Consider the following 22,339-nt stretch of genomic DNA (forward strand, 5'->3'; position numbering starts at 1 on the left):
TCAAATGTCGAACAAAGGACTCCAAAAGAATAGGAGTTGAACCTCGATTAAGAAGAGTAGATTGGTAAATCCTCAAATGTCGAACAAAGGACTCCAAAAGAATAGGAGTCGAACCTCAATTAAGAGGAGGTGTTGGATGATGAAAGTCCCACATTGGCTAATTTAGGAAATGATCATGAGTTTATAATCAAAGAATACTCTCTTTATTGGTAAGAGGCCTTTTGGGTATGCTCAAAGTGAACAATATCATACCATTGTGGAGAGTTGTGTTCGTCTATCATGGTATCAGAGTCATGCCCTAAACTTAGTATCCTCAAATGTCGAACAAAGGACTCCAAAAGAATAGGAGTCGAGCCTCGATTAAGAGGAGGTGTTGGATGATGAAAGTCCCACGTTGGCTAATTTAGGGAATGATCATGGGTTTATAATCAAAAAATACTCTCTCCATTGGTATGAGGCATTTTGGAGAAGCTCAAAGTGGACAATATCATACCATTGTGGAGAGTCTTGTTCATCTAACAAGAAGTACATACTAATTATTGCTAAATTACGATAACTTTTGGCGCATTCTTAGTTAAACTCGAAAAAAAAATGAAAGATGAACGATAACTCTCTGAACTTGAGATTCATCGTCAAATAGTTCACGTGTATTATTTACAGGACTGAACCACTCAAGGAACTGCCTTCTCTCATGATGAACATGAGGCCTGGCATACAGTAAAGGTTAACCTCTCAAATTATTTATATTTCTTTCTAATTTTTCCCGTTCAGTAGCAAACTGAAAGGATAACCTGAATTCCCAAATAAAAGGAAAACAAAGCTAAAACGCAGACCAGAGGCCATGAACTTCAGAGTATTAAGCATCAAAAAGAAATTTGCGGTTGAGCAGCTCCTCACCCAAATCAATGACAAAGGTCCGGATTTCCATAGGAGAAAGTTCCACCACTAACCTTTTAGGATCTACAGGCCCTCCTCTCTTAACTTCAACTTCATTTGAACCATTTTCTACCTTCCAGACCTTTCGTTTCTTCTCCATATCTGTTCTTTTTTGGTTAGCAGACAAGTTCATTTCTGTTACCTTCTTGATCTGAAATGAATGGGGAAAGCCATAAGATGTTATAGAAGAAGCTAAATGATTAGCAAACTAGTTAGGAATCTGTTGCTTATACCTCCTTTCCTGGAAATAGCTTCTTTAGTTCTACTCTAGAAATCACTGAATGTTCCTTTTCCTCTCCAGCCTTTTCCATTTTGATAAGCCAACAAAGCAAATTAGTACTTGGGATAAACAACAGCGAACATTCATTGTTCAATGATGTTTGAAACATAAAGTAGATTTTCTCAAACATTACATCCCAGATTAACAGATGAATAAAACTATGAAGGGGAAGTCCCAACATGCTTTCTCTTGAAAGTAGCATACATATTTTCGACAATTTCAACAAATGAACCCCAGCATAACAATGTGGATGCAAAGGTTTTACCACTGGCCTAAGTGGATGGAGAAGTTGGCAGAAGAGTTATAACTTAAAAATTTCTCAGTTTTTTCCCTAGCCCGTTCTTTCTAAAATTTCATTCAGATGTCAATTGAATATACTCAAGTTCATAAATAAAGCACAAAAATTTGCATGTCATTCTAAAGCAAGATTATAATCAAGTAATCAGGCAAAACTTCACTCGACCCTAAACCCTAAACCCTAAGCATTTATGGATCAAGTAAATTTGATTGGATTTCGGGCTCTAGAAAAGGATCAAGTCTTATGTTATGTTTTCCTCTACCGTTTTCTTGAGTTTTCTGTTTTTTTCACTCACTTGTCGAGTTTGTATTTTTTGAGCATTAGCTTCTTTTCATTACATCAATCGAAAGTTTTGTTTCTTGTTTAACAAAAAAAAAAAAAAAAAAAAAAAAAAAAAAATATAAAAATAAAAAAAATAAAGCACAAGAAACTGAAGATATGTTATGAAGAAGGGTTTGAAGAATTCACTCGTTCTCTTAAAAAAGAAAAAAAAAAGTGTGTTGCAGCAGTCTACAGGTTGAGAAGGGAACAAACCAATAAAAAAAAAAAATCATAATTACCTGTAAAGTTATAACAGCAACATTTTTGGGTAAACTGTACGATGAATCAATTCCAGAGAAAGTAACTTTATGAGATTTTGCCCAATTATCTCCATCCTGCAGGTTAATTACTTTCTAAGGTTAATATAATCATATTATAACTTCTCCTTTTCCCTTCCTCCAATATTCACCTGTTCAGCAAAGGCTAGAAGAAGTGGAGAATAGATCTCCTGACCAAACGAACGACGCCATTTTGCACCTTCTCCTAAAGGATCAATTCTGTAATATAGTTTTCCTTGAATCTGTACAGCATAATGTAAGAAGTGAGTACTAAAAGTGGTACAGGACAGCAAATCAGAGAGGAAGAACAAAGGAAAAATGAATAAAAGAGGAAGATAACTGACAGAGATTGTGGTTGATGTGAGAAAAAGAACAATTATATTAGTTAGTTTGATTTACCTAATTAATATGATCAGGTTGTTAATTTTGGTTCATTTGTTTCATAAATTTATTAATGTTACTTGCTTCCACTAAATCGATCAGAGAGATGGTCTTCTCGGAAATTTCAATAAGCCCTCCACAAGCATCGCCAAACTATCATGGTCCCAGCGGTCATGAGGAAATTATTTTACCTTAATCCAACCCCATAAGAATTACACAATGGAGATTTGGCTTGGTGGGCAGAGGAAAGGGCCACAGCTAGTTTACAATCAGCGATGAGGGCATGTTTGTAAGAGCCACGTGGGACAGCCGAGGACACTGGTTCGGTGGGGATAATGAAAGGTGGAGGAGGAGGGATTTTTGGTTGGTAGATGGCATTGGGTGTGTGTTTAATGGATATCTTTCTAGTTAGAGGTCGGGCATGTTTGGATAGCTGTACCGTTTTTTAATGAAGGAGCAGATGCGTAGTTAGATAAAAGCTTATAAAGGCTTCTCAACCCTATCTCTCTTCACCAACAGGAGCAAAAAATTCGTTGAGACCATCATTGTTGATAAGAGTAATTTCAGCTAAGGTACCCTTATTGTTGGTTATTTTTGCCACTCAAAAGGTTTCTCAATGCAAGGATATGAAGAATGCCCTGTCTTGAGTAATTTCCAATATCCTAACTCTGCTTCCTCTATATCTACTGTCAATTTCTATCGAGTAATTCTTCCTTTCAATGGTGGTTGAGATCTTCTCAAGTGTAGGTGTCGTCACCATCGTCGATGGGGAGTGTACGGGGATGGTGAGAGGTCAGGCTTGGCTTTTGGTGAGGTGGAAAGGAGTGGGAGGGTGGAGCCAAGAAAGGAGAGAGAGGATCATCCTGTTTTGTGCATCCGATCAATTAATGTCACCTCTAGGTCCATATATTTTGAAGAGTTAGGTGCGAGTACTTACAATTAGTCCTCTGCATTCATTATTAACACAAACTGTTTCATTTAAAGCCTCTGCAACACCTCTTGAATCATCTAGTAATAGCCTCCTACAAGTAAAAAGAACATAAATTAGGTCCGACAAATATATTTTGCATAAAGAAAAATTTCTCAGTGTCAATCAGCTACGTGGTGAGTTGTAATTATATCAATCAAGTAAACTATCAAATTGCTTAGGCAAATCTCCAGCAGTTCATAGCATGAATATTAGAAGAAAAAAAGAACTGTACTTTTTTTTTTTAAAATATAACTATGCACCTGTGAAGCATCAACTCCAACTGCCCATCAACTAGGCTGGACCCCCCAAGCGCACGATCTACCAAAACTGAAAATTCTTTCTTATCGTCTTGCGTATAGATCCCAAGATTTATCTGAAGGGGCAATTCACTTAATTAAACAACAATACAGTGCAAATTTAATGTGAGATTAAGGAGAAACAAGGATAAGATCAGAAGCCATATTCATCTACAAGCATGAAATTCACAGATATTCTGTCAGCAATTACCTTATCTGGCTCATATACACCTTCATTTTTTTTTTAAAGTTAAATTACATATTTGGTCCCTTGATTTGGAAAAAGTACTTTGTCTCATGGTTTTAAAAGTTCAAATTTTGTCATAAAAATTTGATAGAACCTCATAAATAGTCTTTATGGTTTAATAAAATCCTTATAAATAGTTTTTATCGCTTTGCCCAACTCCTACACTTACCATGAATGCCAAACCATCACATAGCTGCTAAAACAAGTTAAGCTTCACATGACTACCAAAAGACTCTCTCATGGTCGAAGGATTCGCAACATGATGGAGAGTTTTTAGATCCAATCCTAAAATGCACATTCTCAACGAGTTCCAAAGTGATCCTCATTCTCACCATTGTTTTCATTAGTGTCAAAAGAAAGAGGGGACAGAATCTCAATAGTACGAAGGGAAAGAAGAATCGTATCTAGAAATGGTTCTTCAGATCGATCACAGATTCTTGGCCCTGTCATTTGGTTTCTACTTCAATTGACCTCTCTTGTTCTCCTCCTATACAAAACAGGGTGGAGAGCTCATGTAAACTTCTATTTGTAGATCCTCGTCCAGGAAGACATTTGAAACCTTTAATTGGAGAAAGGCCAATCTCGATTCACTGCATTTTGGCTACTGAGGTGGTGTACATAGAGGCTTTCTCATAATTGAGACCATATGTTTGAGTCAAGCATTTGGCTACTAGTTTTACGGACTTTTTCCTCTTTTCTCCCATAGTGCTTCCTTTCACTCAGTCTAATGTCCAATTAGTAGAGATCGAGCATTTAGGAGCGTTTTGTCAACCATAGGAACTAATTCTAACATCTAAAATCACAAGAATTACATTCTAACCTTTTCAAAACCATAGGACCAAATTTATAATCAACCTTTTTTAAGTACAGCCTTATGCTCTAATATAATACAGTCTAACAGATTGAAGAAGGATTCAGAGAGAAAACACTCATTGCTATTCTATTCATAATAGCATCTGATGTACGAGTCCTATAGGATAGAGTGGTTTTAGTAAATAATGCTATAAAATGGATATTGTTACAGAAGAAAATGCTCCAAAAAGGCCACGGGAATAAAAGCACTTACAGGATAATAATTTCCCGCAACAGGCTGGTTCACTTCAAGGTTCCAGTCTGCTCTATAGTCACGAATCTGCAAGAATGAATGATTTAAATGATATCGAAATCAAGTAATCAGAGGTTCATATCAACTCAATCAAGGAAATCATCACTCTCCAGACAACTCCATATCAACTCAATCAAGGAGCACCAAGTAATTACAATGCGGGTAAAAATTCTTATATTGCGGTTACGTCAATTCTAAAAGTGCTATAAAGTGAAAAAGAAATAAGCTGACGTCATACCCTTTTGATAAAATCTCTGCCGTTGGAATCTGTATAAAATGTTTTGTTGGTTTTCATAGCAGTAGTAATTTGAGTGGCAACCTCTTTGCCAATTCCATCATCAATAGGTATAGGCCCAACCTAAAAGGCACACATATAGTTAGCAGCGGTATTAGATGCTGAAATTTACTAACATGAAGGGTGTTTGTTTGGGCAGTTGGGGGACTTCAGAAATAGGATGCATGATGAAAACAAATACAAAGAAGTATGTGCATATATGAATATAGTTGAATTGATCGTGAAAAATACAAAGCAGTAATTAGATTGATGAGTTCAAATGAAACCAAAGACTTTTTTTTTTTCCTTGGTTCAGTTAAGACATTTAGCTACGATAACATTCACATTCAATTATTAACACATTAGATTTTATTAGTTAATAGGAATCAATAGCAATACATTACTTTTCTAAATTAGTAATAAAATAAATATATTTATCATTATGTTACTCATGATAATATCTATTTCCTACATTATGAATACTTTTGTAAAGTTCATACAATTACTATTGTACTTAATTAAATTTGATTAGATAATTAATTTGTGAATACTCTACTTTGATTGAATTAACTAGTTTAAACAATAATTAAATAATATGAATACATTTTTTTGTGGATATTAATAAATATTTCAAATAACATTGAATTGTAATTTTAAGCTATAATTATTGTCGAATAGACTATGCACATATGTTTAGTCAATGTCCCTCCTTTCAATCTGTAGTGTTGGAACAGCATATGCAGAATAAATTAGGCACTCTGTCATGCACTCTTATCTTTTGCATTTGCTACGTTGCGTGCTTGCTCAAAATAAGAGTACAAGAGATAGTGCAGTAAGCTTACAGTAAATTCAACTTCAACGTGGTCTTTTTCCTTTTGAAGTCTGGTTACCTGCAAATGTCAGAGTAGCAATAACTTAAAATATTAATCACCGTGTGTGTAAAACATTATATGATGACTTCCCCTCCAAAGCTTCAATTTAACAACGAGAGTGACCCAAGAGAATTTTCATTTGTCAATATTACCTGATATATCATGAACATGGATTATTACATAAGAAAAAGAAAAACGGAAACAAGATCATTTATTTATTATTATCATGAACATGGACAACTAATATTCACCACTAATATAAAGAACATTACCTGATATATCCAGGGATTTATCTGTTGATGTACTTCTTCCACCAAATGACCTCGCATAACTGTCAGGGGAACCTGAAAATTTGAGGAAAAGATTTTTCTTTCATGAGAATTATGACTTGTTAAATCCCATATTTTTAGGGATAAAATATACCTGTTTATTGGGTGCTATGGGAAATGTCCCGTTTGGACGGAAAATATAGGCCCCGGCGTTCTGAAAATTTAATTGTTAACAACTAGTATTTACAAAATTCATATGGGGTAACCAATACCAATTTTCAAGTTAGAATCCAAATAACTGAAATAAAACAATAAACACTTCCAAATAACACAGTCTACCTGCGGAGCTTTGTCACGACTGCCATCATATCCTGAATAGTAGCTGTATGATTGCTCAACCAATTCATCAACCTTCAATGATTAAAAGTAGTATTTCAGCTACAAAAACCCGCCTGTTCTTCCTTTCTTTCTTCTCTTTTTTTCAAGAAGAGGGGTGGGTGAAAATGAAGAACAGTTCACTGTCTTTGCATAATATTATTATACAAAATAAACTTCAATAGTAGACAAAATAACACTTGGGCTTTTCTTTAATGAAGATAACAAGGATTTTTATTAAGTTTCTGGTGCAAGCAATTCAGGGGCAGCAGTTCATGGAGAAAGTTAAAACCTCTTTGGTCCAAAACGGTAGCTGTGTTTCAATAGAGAATTTGGCCAAAGAGAAATGGCATACTTTATAGAATATGTATAGAAATTTTAGACAATTTAGTGGATGTCCTTATTCGTTTATCATCTGGATGATGTTACATTGTCTACTTGATTCCATTAGAAGTTGATTGGAAGAGTTTTCTGGTCATTTGTCAGCCTTGCAGTAGGATCAAAGAGTTGTCTTGTTAGATTTATTGAGGTGCACACAAGTTGGCTAAAGCACTAACAAACTTTAGACAAAAGAAAACAAGAAAGAAAAACTTCTCTCTTATTATGGGTTTTTGTTTCCAACCAAAAACACCTGCTATTTGGTCACACATTTCATGGCTAAAAATAGAGAACTCAAGATTTAAGAACTTCTGCATTAAATAATAGTAACAGTTTAATGTTGGTTAGATTACATACTTTACTCTTGCTGTTCCCGTAAATAATTTTTCCTTGATCCGCAGAAAATTTAAGCTGCAGGTTTCCATTACCGACTTGAAAAGTGGGTAGTTCAGCACTCGGAAATGTATGGATTGAAGATTTTATTGACTTAATGCCTGCACCAATAGAGTGACGATGACATGAGTTCCAATCGTGTTCCAACTTCCATATACAATTTAGTTCAAACATGAAACAACTCTATATAAACCAACCTTCCCTCCTGGAAGTTGAGATAATATATGTGCTGAAGCCAAATGGTGGAACTGAAACTGGAAACGCAAGCCAAAATTTTGGAGTTGCAGTAGGGATGCTACCCAAGTAGGCCTTTACATGATAATTTCTCAAGCGCATGCTTGCATCAGCAAGAGGAAGGAGCTGCGACTCGATTACTTTCCCTTCAGAATCTTTAACTGCAACATCTTCGCTGATAACCTGTATCCATTTAGAAATTGCAACCAAAAACAATTGAGAATGTGCCAATAAATTGGTGATGCAATATATATTGTATGGAAAAGTAATTGGAAGGTGCAAACGCCGGCCAAGGAGAGGAACAGGTCTTGTAGAATAAAGGGCTACATTGTCAAAAGGCAAGTATTCACATTCAAGGCATTATGGGAGACAAATAAGTAAATTCCAGAAAGGTTGACGTAATAAGATTTGGATAACATTTTAAGATAAAGAAAATATTGAACATATTTAGAAAATTTACACAATCATTATTCCATTATGTACCCTGAATGAAGAAACCTTAAGCTCGTGAAAATGCATAATAACATGAAGAAATCATTCAAAAAGAGGTGTATCATCATTCAAGAACATGTTCCAAAGATAAAGTCCCACACATATTTGTGTCGTGACATATGGTGACATTTGGAGAAAACATCAGGTATCATCTTCAGTAATCCATAATTCATCCACTACTTCACGATTAAAGAATGGATCATAAATACGTCCAATAAACTATCGTGTAAACATACTACATGCATGTAGTGCAGAAATTCAGCCATTACTTCTGTGCTATGTATGCACTTGCCTGGTCCACAAATATATCCAAAACACAAGAAGAAAAAATAATGGATTATGACAAACATATAAAAAAACTTTGGGTGAGGTGTGATCCCATGTTAGATTTCACACCTCTCTCTAGCCTCTGTGTATAAAGTCTCTTGTAATTACCCTATAGATCTTATTTCGTTTAATAGTAGCCACTTTCTAGGTTAATTGAACTCTTTTTTGGGGATTGGTTTTTTTATTCCCCTCGTCTTCTTTCATTTGATCTCAATGAAAATATCCAAGTAGGATAAAAACATATATTCAATGAAATGTGGTGGCACTCACAGGTATTCGTATGATATCCCTCCTAGTCCATCCAAGAGAATTGTAGATAACAACAACCTACATATGATGAAAAAACGCAATAATAGATTAGATTGTGCACTAAAGATCACTGAACAGACTCTTATCTATTTAAGAGAAACTCTAGAATATGGAATTTTAAGAAGTTCCGTACCAAATCTTTTCCTTGAGATAGATCAAGTTCTGATGCAGGACAATAGCTTACATTCAGGAGGGGGCACTAGAAAGCCAGAGAAAGAAACAAGCTCAGTTAACGAGTCAAACGACTTTATCAAGGCTAATGATGTAACTTGATCGACTATATAGAGATGAACTTGAGAACAATGATAAAACTGATTTGATCTACAAATTTTTGGTAGGCTTAAGATTTAACAGTAACGCCATCAATTTACTTCAACACAAAGACTTGAGCTAAAAGTTTTTCAAGTGTACTGATAAGTAACAAGCTGAAGGCTCATAAACAGTTAAAACCAGTTGAAAACTATTGAAGGAAAACAAATTCTCAATTTCATTTTGGGAACACATAGTCAAAATCTAGAAAACGACCATTTTAGCTACAATTTTGAGTTTATTACTTTTCTTTTATTTGGCGTACTGCAAATTTTTTACCTTTGTAACTAGGTCTTAGAAAAGAGTTCTTCTAATCCACCCTCTATAATCTCTTTCTCGCTCTCTACTGTCTCTATAGATGCCATATTTCCTTTTTTCAATATCCTTTCTCTCTCCTTTTCATGCTCTATCATTTACATTCCTGAACCCCACGCCTAGATGCCTTCATAACTTTCCAAACGATAAAATACAACAAAGTCAAGTTCCAAAGGTGCTTGCGTTCATTACCTGCTGGAACTTTGCGGTTGGGTTACCACATTCAGAATATGGAGTGGACTCCACTAAGCAAGCAAGTGCAGATGCCACTAACTTCTCTGCCTGCAGAAATACAGTTGAAAAGATTGATCGATCAAAACTAAGCTCAAAGGTCTAAAGTATTTCTGGAACAAAGTCAACAATATACCTCCTTATAGCCTATCCACAGTCGTTTTGCATAATCATTTGCCACATGCTGCTTTTCTGTACCGGTAACTGCATCATGATGTTGAGCAATTGCTAAGGCATCAGCCAAATAATCTGTATTTGAGCCTGTGCTACTCCTTCCAATGAAAAACTCCAGCTGCCTTGCTGCCTGGTGGAACAACAGAACATTATAGTCACAACTGCTGTTAAACCCAAAGTTTTGTAGTAAATGTAACTGCAGAGCTACATCGCAGATACCAGATAATAACCACTCATCATTCTGACAAAGTACTTAATGGATGGCCTACTTGTGAAATATCCCGTCCAGTAAGCATTTACTCGATCTGCATAGCTGATACAGAAAATCTTCAACTTTAAGAGAAATTGAATTTGAGAAAATAGACTATCCATACTTAACTTCATTCAAACTTACGGAAAAAAGTCATCAGTCTTGACTGGCCAGGAACTATTTGTAGCAAATTTTGCAGATGTGTAAACAGATGGAGTAGAGTACAAAGCATTTACACGTCCATCCTGGAATTGTACAGTGAAATCAGCAATAGAAAAGCTAAAAATAGTCAAAATTGATGTACCCAAAGCACTTACACACTCATCGTGGAATCACACAAATATGAAATCAGTATGAAAAATCATATAAAAAGTTGTGTGTGTGTGTGTTGTAGTCCCAAAATAATCCCCGTTATCTCATCACCAAGTGCTTTGATGTCAACAATTGCGACAATCCTCATAAACAAGCTTTAATTCGTTTCCATTTCCAAAATATCATGGAAGGAAGAAGAATACAAAAGAGAGGGATCTGTAAGGCATCACTCAGAAAGGCTGAAAGAGTTTACACCAAGAGTTTATATCTTGGTGTAAACTATCTAATATTTTTACTTCCTGTGGTTATACCTCCCTCATTGCAAATTGGGAAGGTCTTTTGTAAACACCATTGATATTACATCCCTTTTGTAAGTAAATTTCAATCGTCAATGAAATTGTCTCTTATAAAAAATAAATAAATAAATAAACCTCAACACAATACACCAATCTAAAAGTAAATATATCAGGTTTGTTTTCTCCTCCCTAGCACCAGCCTCTTCATCTCCTAATAGGCCCTTACGTTTCAAGTTTAAAGTAAGGGATGCCCTATAATATAAAATTGCAACTTACAATAGCAAAAAATCTAACACAGATTTTTCAGTACAAGTCATAATACCTTGTTCACGTAGTGAATGAGCTTGTCCAACTGCCTGAACCAGGTGTGTGCATATTGATATTTGAAATCCGTTCCCATAGTCCACATTATATGATTTGTTCGAGTTATGTTTGCCTGAGCCCAAAATGGTCAACATCAATTAATATGACCTCGTTAAACAAAAAGGAAAAAAAAAAAAGCTTCTTGTTTGCATGTGCCCTCAGACAAACAAATCCTTTAAGGTGTACTCAAGTTAGAGAAAGTAAGACAAATCGATTCTACTGCTTGTCTTATGAACACCAAAATTTATATAATTCACGTTTAGAAGTGGCACAGCAAAACAAGACAGCAGGAGTCAAAGATATATAAACAAACCATGGATCTCACCCTGGGTGCCAGTGCACAAAAAAGAGAACCTTTCAACTATATAATCCAACATGCAACAAATGAGTAATCATATATGATGACTTTTGAATCATATTAAAATTTCAACGTGGGATACAACTTTTCCTGTCAACTTCTAACTCCACTATACTTTAGCATCGTTCAAACACCATTGTTGAGCAAATATTGAGGAAAAGAAAAAGTTGATTCAATCATCTTCTGATCGACACATATCCACCAAAATTGATTGCAAATGTGAAGTGGAACTCCCTCATAGTTAAACCTCAAGATGACATTATAGCATGTCTCTGTCGAACATGTGTGTTTGTGCGTTTTTAGTTATTTATTTATTCTTACACTAGTTTTTATTATTATTCGTCTGCCTAATTCTTTCATGGAATTTATTTTTCTAATTTAAGCAAATAAAACTTTGTTCAAAGAGTACAATGTGGAATATATCCACGGTTAGTTTGCATGTGAAAAAGTATACAATTCAAAGCTAATCTGACAATACACTGCAAGTTACAGTAGAATACAAGTAGTTTAAAAATATTAAAAAAGAAAAGAGTAGGAAGAACATAAAACGAAACTACCACATTGGTGCTAGTATTTTTAAATTCTTGAAATCACTATTAAAAAAAATTGAGATTCAATTACAATTTACAACATTATATACTTTCTTTCCTTTCAAAAAAAAAATGAAAACCCAACTTCAAATCAAAGTACAAAGAAAGAATGCCTCAAAAAGCACCTCAACTCTTGCTAAAATTAGCACGTACTGATGATCTACTATGATATATTTGTAAATATGAACATATTACGTGAAAGAGTGCATGATTAATAATTGAGATTTAACAATCAACACATTTCCAAAGAGAATATGACATTATTAATTAATGAAAAATTAACAATCAACATGTACTGAAGGGGAAAATTACGTCATTACAACAATATTTTAGGAAAGAATGTTAAATCTTCTTTCAAGCGCAATCATTACTTTTAATCCAAATATCTACAACAATGGGAATAGTGTAACATGCATGATAATAGATAGTTTTCCAAAACAAGCAAAGAAAAAGTGAGAAGATATGAAAAGGATAACTTTTCACACTAAAAAGAGTCCATGTTACCAAATATACAGAATTGACTTAATTGGTTACCTGCGCTACTGCAGCAGCAACAAAGTCATTCACTCGATCTTGAACATTGTAATCAAACAAGTTAATATCATCCTTCATATCAGAGATGGAATTAGTGTCGCAATTATTATCTGTTATAATAACTATATAATTTACCGAATATGTAAATTAAGGGGAATAAAAAAAAAGATTACTTGAACTATTGGTGAAGCATCATTAACTTCAAAGTAGAAACCAGAAGGAGGTTCATAGTTCTCAGGGAAAGCACCAGCAAAAATCTGTGAAAATCAAAAAGGTAATCACAAATATGAAGTAACCAGAATCCTTCAAACATATTTTAAAGAAAGTAAAACAATTAAAATATCATATCATGAATAATTGTAAATTCTCATCATATTTGTACAGTTTGAGACTAGAAGACAAAGTAACATTTATCTACTTATACACTGACTGCTCGCATAATGTTACCTGAGCAGATGAACCAAGGGATTTAGAACCCTGCCAAACAACTTCAAGACTCTTCTCAATTTTACGCTTGGCTCTGTCTTGATAATCTATCCGGCCGAAAAAAAGTGAATCAAATCCAACCTACAGTGGCAGCAACTTGTCAATACTGCATAGAGAATTATTTCCACATTGAAGCTCCCCTTCGAAATGTGGTTCTAAATGTACTGTTATTAAAATTTTCTTTGTTGCCTCAAAAAGGATTTCTTGATATAATAAAGTGCAGCTTACTTCTGCTCCCAATAGGTAAGCCTGCACAGCAGAATGGCCAAAGGGATCAATTTGCCAGCCAACTGTAGGAGTAACGCCAAATTCCTCCTTTATAAATCTATGTCCAAGGGTTGTTTGATCAATCATATCAATGTAGTGTGTTGCTGCCTCATCATGCATACACATGCCCCCATTTCTACATTGGGAAAATTAAGTAATTCAAACCGAAATGATAATATCGAATATTTACATTGAAAGGAAGAAGAAAATATCAACAAGCTCATGAGCTTCAAACATGGACACAAAAAGCAATAGTTATACATGAATTCTAATTGACCCGAGCCAACTAGTTTCTTGACTACATCCTGTACAATCTCACTCTGATCTCTCCACCATCTTTGGAAAAATGCCTGCATTAAAAAAAAAACCAAGTAAAAGTGTAAATATTAGCAAGCAGAAGATGGAATATATTAAAAAAACAAACCATATTTTTAAAAATTGCCCTAAAGAAGAAACTTGATTTATCGAGAATTTTAGAAAAAAAAAAACGTCCAATTAACTGCCACTTCGCCAGTCTGTGATATTAACGGCCATGTATTTGACTTGTGACATAAGATATGATTAGAGAAGGTACACAAATACCTAGCACTCCCAAGTCCCAACGCCTATTGGCAGGAAATCATGCACTTCAGCGATCCACTCAAATCTATAGAGATATGCTTCTTGAATTTCCCAGACATTGTAATAAATAAACAAAAAAACCATTGCTTTTGATGATACCTTTACAAGTTGTCAACTCGGGAAAGAAATAAAAGATTAACAAGTTTCCTGTCCCCTTCTATAACGATCCAAGCCCACCACTAGCAAATATTGTTCTCTCTGGACTTTCCCTTTCAGGCTTCCCCTCAAGGTTTTAAAACGTGTCTACTAGGGAGAGGTTTCCATACCCTTACAAAGAATGTTTCGTTCTCCTCCCAACCGATGTGGGATCTCACACCTTCTGTTCCTTGTTTTTCTTTTTTTCATCTTTTTTTATGTGCTAATCCAAATAACCCTTATAATCTATAATTTTCCTATCTGCATATAACATTGAAACTCATCCTGTAGCAACAGTAATCAAGGAATAGACAAGCAAGAATGGGGAAATCCCACCAAATTATGTGTCAGTTTTCAACATCTGAAGAGCTAGAGAAAAAAAAATGTCTCGACAACATCCCTTTTCTTTCCTATTGCTGTTCCTTTCCAATGTCATGGATTATTTCCTCATAACCCCAAAGATTATTACGCAGATACTGATTTGCAGAACTAAAACAAAGGAACAACGTGCCTGCTCAACATATATAAATTTTCGATTCTTGTCCGCCAGTAGAGCTGAAACCACAGAATCCAACACATTCTGCACGCAAGCTCCCTGCGTTGAAAAAAGGGGTCGGGGTGTCAAATTTCAAAAATCCAATTTCACGATCATTTCAAACGAATGGTCAGAAGAGAAATAAACCTGGATGGAATTGTTCGACCCAACATAATACTGATCAACCGTCTTCAACCATCCAACATCGTCATGAGTATGCGCGACCAAGTGAACATTAAGCTTCCCAGGAACAACAGTCTGCGAAGTATTATACACCATGAACTTCGATTCAGCGCCAAAAATCACCGATAGAAGGATCGCACAGAAAAACATCCCTAGCGTCGTCGCCATTGAGAATCAAACTGAACAAAATGAAGATTTCAAGCCCAATTCGATCAGTAAGAAGATCTAACAACAAATTGTTCTCAGTTAAATAGAGAAAACAGCTGCAATTGAGCTCGATTTCATCGCAAACACCGGCATTTTCACAGCAATAATCACTTCGAAATCGAGTGATGCAGGGTAAAAATGGCGGAAATTGAGTGGAGCTTGCTTGGAGTAGAGGTTCAGTCTGTCTCTATGATGATTTCAATGGAGAGAGGACCGCACACATGATAGAGACTTGGTAAAATATAACTAACAAAGTGTTATCCATTTTAAACTTTAAAGTGACACGTCATCTTTATTCATTATTTTATTTTGTCATTATCCATTTTAGAAAATAAAAACATTTTAAGATAATATTATATATAAGTCTTTGATATTTATTTAGCTCGACCCGACTACACTTCACATGAGAGAATTACATGTTTAAACCGTTTCTCGTTTAAAATCTTAATGTTTAGTCTACAATCATAGTCGAAACTCAAACAGGACTAGCCCTCGTGGTTTGTGTCCCTTGACTGAAGGGTCAGCCTCTCGAGCCCTTAGGTGACCACGTGGGGTCAATTTGGGCATATATGTTTTTATTATTAGTGGGTTCTTAGCCAAATTAACCGTTCACCCACAACAATTGTCCACGTTCTCTAAGTCAGATCTTCGTAGTTTAACGACATATTATTTTTTTAAATACATGTTTGGTTTTATCCCGTGAGTTCATTTACAGTGATAGCTTATGTCGTTTATTAGGATCAACACTCGCTGTCAAGGTGCTTGTTAAGGCTAGACACCACTCCGGCTTTGGGTTATAATGTCTTTGTTGAGATTATTATTTAAAAATATGATTAAATTAAAAATAAATTTATATGTGCTTGTGTATATATATATATTTATTTATTATAAAAAAAAAAAAAAAAAAAAAAAAAAAAAAAAAAAAAAAAAAAAAAATGAAAAATTCGAATTAAAAAAAAATGTATTAATGTATTGGGCTTTGTTAAACCTTAGGGAAGCCCAAAAATCAGCCCAATGGGCTTGATGGGTCATTCCTAGGCCCAAACCTATAACAGAAAAATAGATGGGACACATTGTATTTGGTTAAATATTATTACTCGAGGACAAACTACAAACCAAACCCATGTGCCCGACTCGGGAGTGGAGAATCAACATTAAGGGTCGAACAAGTGTCGATCTAGACTCGAGATAATTTTTACCTTAATGGTGAAAAGAGTGTCAAAAGGTCTATAAACTTGGCTTACTCAGCTCGGTTGGATGATGAAAGTCCCACGTCGGCTAATTTAGAGAATGATCATGAGTTTATAATCAAATAATACTCTCTCCATTGGAATGAGGCATTTTGGGGAAACCCAGAGCAAAGCCATGAGAACTTATGCTCAAAGTGGACAATATCATACCATTGTGTAGAGTCGTGTTCAACTAATATGGTATCTAAGACATGCCATAAACTTAGTCGTGCAAATAGATTGGTAAATCCTCAAATGTCGAACAAAGGAGTCCAACCCTCCTCGAGGGCAAAGTAAACAATGACTAAGATTCCAAAGGAGTCGAGCCTTGATTAAGGGGAGGCGTTGGATAATGAAAGTCTCACATCGACGGCCGCCGTTCACCGGGGCTTTGGTCGCCGGCTCCCCTGTCATCAAGTCACCAACTTTCTTGACCTTCTGACACTGGGCAGGCGTCAGCCCCCATACATGGTCTTACAACTTTGCGGAGACCTATGTTTTTGGTAAACAGTCGCCTGAGCCTAGTCACTGCGACCCCCTTTATGAGGAGGCACCCCTTCTTATGCTTAAAGTGGACAATATCATACCATTGTGGAGAGTCGTGTTCAACTAACAAGCTCAACCCAGATTGAGTCAAGCTGAGTCGAGTTGACCCAAACTAGCTAAGTCGGTTCAAGCCCATGTGAACATCTCCTCACACACCGTAACCCCATGATTCACATAAGAAGTTTGATGTACCTCGATCCAATCCTCTTTGAAACGGGAGAGGAAACCGTAGACCATCCTTGCATAAAATACCTCGTTAAACTTTGACTCGATCTCTAACATTAAATTGTTTAAACATTTTTATTTAAATTTTGAAATCTAGCTTGATTCTTAAAAATTTAGGAAAAAAAAGGTTTTTATTTATTTATTTATTATATAAAAAAAAAAAAAAAAAAAAATNAAAAAAGCTTAAAGCTTACCGCGTAGGCAAACACAAGGCAAGGTCAAATTTCTCCTGCAAATTGGGGAAAATAAAGCCGGTTCTGTCGCCTCCACTCCAATACCCCATATCCCTCGAACCGCTTCTTCCCAATTCATTTTTCGCCGCGGAAGGCTTCGATTGTTCCCCGTCGAAGATGCTGAGGGTTGCGGCTCGAAGGCTCTCTTCGCTCCCTTCTTCCCATTTCAGGCCCTCTATTGCCTCTTCCTTGCCCGGTTCTCATAAGATCGCTGATGGCGGTGATTCTGCCCCATCCAATGATTTCAGATCCGTCAGCTCTTTCAATACCTTCGCTTTTGGATCCAACTTTGCGCCTAGTTGTCGAGGTTACATTTTGCTCCCCTCTTCTCTGAAATACTTTTGTTCTCTCTGCGCGTAGTTGATTTATGGCGTTTTTTAGGGTTTGTTTTGGTGGAGATGTGATGTCTTTTGTTGAAATTTGTTTTTGGGAAGGGAAATCCTTATTTAGTATTTGACTTGTAGTTTTGTTACTTGCTTGTGTTGCTTTAATCATGTTTAGCCGTGGATGGGGATTGATAATGGTCTTTACCGATCTACTGTTTAGTTGCATTTCATGATGATGAATCATGTTTTGCGTACTCATTTTTCATTGTAAATTTGAGGGTTGTTTATGGGATTTATGTTGGGGCATCATATCACTTAGTCGAATCAATCACTTCCTATTGGAGTTCATGTTTGAATCTTCCAGAGTTGGTTTTCAAAGCTCTTAACTTGTTGTTACCATCATGTTTGCATATTCGTTTCTCATTCTGGAAATATTGTGAAAACGTGAAATGTTATTTAAAAACCGTATTTTCTTAGCAATACGATGATATCTCTCTGTTGAAGCAGCCCCTTTTCGTTTATTTTAGAATCTTTTCACCGTTGCTCTACAAATTTTACAAAATTTTTAACATTTTTTTTTTCTTGTAAATATTTTTTATTCTTTCTTTCATTTTCCTTTCATTGAAAAGTGTGATTTTAGCCCATTCGAGTGCATAAGTTTTAAGTGTGAGTTTTCTTTTTTACTTTTCCGTTAAAACAAATTAGTTTAAGGTTTTCTGTATTATCTGTACCGAATAAAGTTCAGAGCATTCGTCCATTTTAAGCACTCACCCATTCTTGATAAACGGATGATATGCAACATTGTAGAGGGAGTATAGTAATTATTTTCCTTACAAAAGAACATTCAGTGCACTAATTCATTTTTAATAAACGGATGTTATACGGGCTGCAGTGATTGGGGTGTAGTTTATTGTTATTGGAAGAATGGATTTGTTATTTACAAACTTTAAGCAGTTGTCTTTTTTTTTTTTTTATTAATTTTTTTTTTCTCCCGTTTGGATTGTATTTCTTTCTTTCTCATTTTTTATTATCATATCTTGATCAACAGATAGTAGGTTGCAAACAAAACTTGGCATTGAAAACTTTTTTTTTTTTTTGAGATGAGAAACAACTTTTTATTGATACCTAAGGAGTTACGATGGTACTAAAATATTAGTAATAATAATAAAAAAAAAACTCCATTTAGGAGCTTGTTCAAAGGAATCTAGCTACTTGAAATAACATTTACAAAAGGGCCAAGATTTTGAGAACTTAGGCACCTAAAAAAGAAGCATTTGTTATAAACACCAAAGATCGGGCATTTCCATAGTCCACACCCTTATGGACCATACAATTAGAAAGACGAAAGAAAATAAATGAAAGTCAAAACCAGCAAGAGCAGGTGACTCAAGGTATGCCATTGCCCTTCTCTCTTGACAGACACTTGAGACTTCGTTGGGGGAGGTCGAGTTTCATAAACAAGGAGAAGAATTTATAGTTATTAAAAGTTTGTATTACTTGGTTGAACAGCATTGCCTTTGGGCGTTGAAATTCTATATTAGCTCATTAGCCATGATGTGATCATGGGCTTATTGTGGTCTTTTGGTTTGTGTTATAGAGGTCTATGAAGTTGTGTTCCATGGTTGCTAGTGCCAATTCTAATAGGCTCGTATCAGGCCATAAGAACCTCGTAGGTGCCTTGTAGGTGCAAAATAGTGCTAGGAAGAACCATCCTCAGCCTATCATCCTACACCTTAGCAATGGTTTCATACAAGCTAGTTCCAAGCTGATTGGTATATAATCCAAATCTCTCGTGATCAAAAGCCAATGGAACCATCATGGCTGAGAACCTTACTATTGATTGTTATCAAAGCTGAAATCATCGAGCCTTTAACCTTTTCTACCCTTCTCTAGAATAGGATGCTGATTAAAACCTTCCTCAAACCTTTATGCGACTGATTACTGAGTTTTATTTCCTAATCTTGTATGTAAGTCTTCAATAGAAATGTCGGCCAGAAATTTGTTAGCACTCTCTGGAAACAGTTTGAGGCCCGCTTATAACTTCCCCTGGAGAATGTGTACTAGCATGTTATTATTTGGTATTGTGTTTGTTTGGTACTAATTAAATGAAAAAGGGCTTCAAAACTGAATGGTTTGGACTCTGACTTTAACAATCAGTAGGTTTAGATGTTGAACATTCTGCCCAAGGCAATTGATTGGATGACTGCATTTCAATCGTATTTTGTGATTCAGCTCTTTTGTTATGAATGATTCTTTCTTTCTCCTGTAGTGAAATTTTATGATTGAATAGAATAACTCTTTGCTAGGTTTCGCTTCTGATGCCTTGACTTCAATGGGCGAAAACAACTTAGTTCCAGATGTTCCTGCAACTGTTGCAGCCGTTAAGAACCCTACTTCAAAGATAGTGTATGATGAATACAATCATGAGCGATTTCCTCCGGGTGATCCCAGCAAGCGTGCATTTGCCTATTTTGTCTTGTCAGGCGGTCGGTTTGTCTATGCTTCTTTGATTCGCCTCCTTGTTCTCAAGTTTGTTCTTAGCATGTCAGCCAGTAAGGATGTTCTTGCCCTGGCCTCACTTGAGGTTGACCTCTCAAGCATTGAGCCTGGTTCTACTGTGACGGTTAAGTGGCGTGGAAAACCAGTCTTCATCAGGCGACGAACTGAAGATGATATTAAGATAGCAAATAGCGTCGACATTGGATCTCTTCGTGACCCACAGCAGGATGTCGAAAGAGTCAAGGATCCAGAATGGCTTATCGTGATTGGTGTTTGCACACATCTTGGTTGCATTCCCTTGCCAAATGCTGGTGATTTTGGTGGGTGGTTTTGCCCGTGCCATGGTTCCCATTACGACATCTCCGGTAGGATCCGTAAAGGACCAGCGCCATACAATTTGGAGGTACCCACCTATACCTTTTTGGATGAAAACAAGCTTTTGATTGGTTAAGAAATCAAACTCTTTTTCTGGGTTTGTAGTAGTGGTTTGGAACAATCATCTATGATAATGTCTTGAAGATTTGTTGCAGGCATTTTATTATTTTTCTACTCAAATTCTGATTTGATGTTTATGTTATGAGAAAACTGTAACTCCCGTATATTGGTGGTGCATGAATGCATCTGAATAAGTTGCTTTGCTTGAATGGGGTGTTTCCCCCATGAAGTAAGATCTTCTGATTTTGGGAATAGACTTGATAGTGAAATGGAAACTAAAATTTCTTTGTATGATTTGTATCTACAATTGCTATACAAGTCTACAAAATTTTCTTCAGTTGAGCAGATTTAATTTTAAATTTTATTTTCGAGTTCTAATAACATGTGAGGTGGATGGATTCGAACATTTGGTTGCATCTCATTTGGATTGATCGATTGATTGAGTTTTTGAACTTTAGCAATTGATGTAACTCATGAGGATTTCTTCAAACTATATGGTAAACAGGACAACGAAAAAAAAATCATTGCTAATAAGTGCGTTCGTATTACTTGACGAAGTAGTGCTTTATCGAGGTTTCTGCTTTTTCTATACATGTTTGTTTCTCTTCCTCTTTGGCTCTTCTTATCATCACGGTTTTTGTTTTATTTTCTTCTGGCTTTTCTTGTGTATTATCCGAAATAGTCAATTCTGTTATGTGTTTTTCCATATTGAAGGTCTAAAAAGCGTTTTTATTATTCTGAGAATATGAAAAGAACGTACATTTGCTTGAAGTGTCAAAGACAACACGCATAGAGCCTTTAATTATGTTTCGACGAAAATTCGATAGTTGGAAATACTGTATCAAAATAATTTTTTCTAATGTTTTGTTAGAATTATCAAGATATCAATATATCAATATCTTGTTATATATATATATTTATTTATTTATTGTAAAAACAAAAACCATATGCATTGAATAACTGTTTTTGAGGGAAAATAAAATAAAATAAATCTAGAGAAATGAAAAAGGAAAGTTGAAAGAGATAATTTTTAGAGTGAAAAAAAAAAGATTAAATGAGAAAAAATGTCGTAGTGAGAGGAAATTCAGGTAGAATTATTAAGAAAAATATTTAAAATATATCGGAAAAAAAATGAATTTAATATTTATAATAATAGGGAAAAATCAAAATGAATTTAATTAATAAATAAAAGGAATAAGCCTATTATTCCTATTCAAATAAAAAAAATTAAAATTAAAATTCACATTGACTGGTTATCAAAAACTGGTCCGAACAACTCTAATAGAATTTATAGTCCAACCAACTCAACCCATACTTCTTAAAAGGTTGGATTAAGTTGTCGATAAAAAGTTATACTTATCTATTAATATCGCTCATCATAATAATATTATTATAAATAATAAAATTTTTTTAATATTTATTATATTTGAAGGATGGAATGGTAAATTATTATAAATAATAAATTTTTTTTAATATTTATTATATTTGAAGGATGGAATGGTAAATTATTATAAATAATAAATATTTTTTAATATTTATTATATTTGAAGGATGGAATGGTAAACTATTTTCCGGATGTGAAGAAAAATTATTAGTGAGCCGAGCCGAGCCGAGCCGAAAAGTAAAATACACACGAGTTTAACGG

General features: G+C 35.1%; 2 protein-coding genes across 2 annotated transcripts; one reads left to right on the forward strand and one right to left on the reverse strand.

Moving 5' to 3' along the window:
* Positions 1 to 592: 592 nt before the first annotated feature.
* On the reverse strand, positions 593 to 15,424 carry LOC111800481 (probable alpha-mannosidase At5g13980). The gene is made up of 28 exons (XM_023684197.1): positions 14,959 to 15,424; positions 14,788 to 14,871; positions 13,782 to 13,870; positions 13,482 to 13,656; positions 13,215 to 13,334; positions 12,941 to 13,024; positions 12,768 to 12,839; positions 11,245 to 11,358; positions 10,459 to 10,559; positions 10,284 to 10,377; positions 10,027 to 10,194; positions 9,852 to 9,941; positions 9,169 to 9,234; positions 8,997 to 9,053; positions 7,871 to 8,090; positions 7,638 to 7,774; positions 6,867 to 6,938; positions 6,682 to 6,741; positions 6,531 to 6,602; positions 6,229 to 6,276; positions 5,351 to 5,470; positions 5,074 to 5,139; positions 3,725 to 3,837; positions 3,432 to 3,516; positions 2,245 to 2,355; positions 2,049 to 2,170; positions 1,170 to 1,275; positions 593 to 1,087 (listed from the first exon to the last, which is right to left on the reverse strand). Exons 1-28 carry the CDS (start codon positions 15,160 to 15,162, stop codon positions 857 to 859), a joined length of 3,081 nt encoding a protein of 1,026 aa, XP_023539965.1. The 5' UTR covers positions 15,163 to 15,424; the 3' UTR covers positions 593 to 856.
* Positions 15,425 to 17,401: 1,977 nt separating this feature from the next.
* On the forward strand, positions 17,402 to 20,996 carry LOC111808136 (cytochrome b-c1 complex subunit Rieske-4, mitochondrial-like). Its single transcript, XM_023693952.1, has 2 exons — positions 17,402 to 17,741; positions 20,067 to 20,996. The coding sequence occupies exons 1-2, from the start codon at positions 17,552 to 17,554 to the stop codon at positions 20,708 to 20,710; spliced, it is 834 nt and encodes a 277-aa protein (XP_023549720.1). The 5' UTR covers positions 17,402 to 17,551; the 3' UTR covers positions 20,711 to 20,996.
* The last annotated feature ends 1,343 nt before the right edge of the window (positions 20,997 to 22,339 follow it).

Source organism: Cucurbita pepo, chromosome LG01 (genome assembly GCF_002806865.2).
Source record: "Cucurbita pepo subsp. pepo cultivar mu-cu-16 chromosome LG01, ASM280686v2, whole genome shotgun sequence".
In the NCBI taxonomy this organism is placed as follows: domain Eukaryota; kingdom Viridiplantae; phylum Streptophyta; class Magnoliopsida; order Cucurbitales; family Cucurbitaceae; genus Cucurbita; species Cucurbita pepo.

Bases quoted from the DNA above. Each gene is read 5' to 3' on its own strand.
- LOC111800481 (XM_023684197.1), bottom strand. From the start codon at position 15,162: ATGGCGACGACGCTAGGGATGTTTTTCTGTGCGATCCTTCTATCGGTG. The intron at 13,657-13,781 runs GTATAACTATTG...TTCCCAATGTAG, and splicing joins TCGGGTCAATTAGAATTCAT to AAATGGGGGCATGTGTATGC. The intron at 7,775-7,870 runs GTTGGTTTATAT...CTATTGGTGCAG, and splicing joins CTCAACTTCCAGGAGGGAAG to GCATTAAGTCAATAAAATCT.
- LOC111808136 (XM_023693952.1), top strand. From the start codon at position 17,552: ATGCTGAGGGTTGCGGCTCGAAGGCTCTCTTCGCTCCCTTCTTCCCAT. The intron at 17,742-20,066 runs GTTACATTTTGC...ACTCTTTGCTAG, and splicing joins CTTTGCGCCTAGTTGTCGAG to GTTTCGCTTCTGATGCCTTG.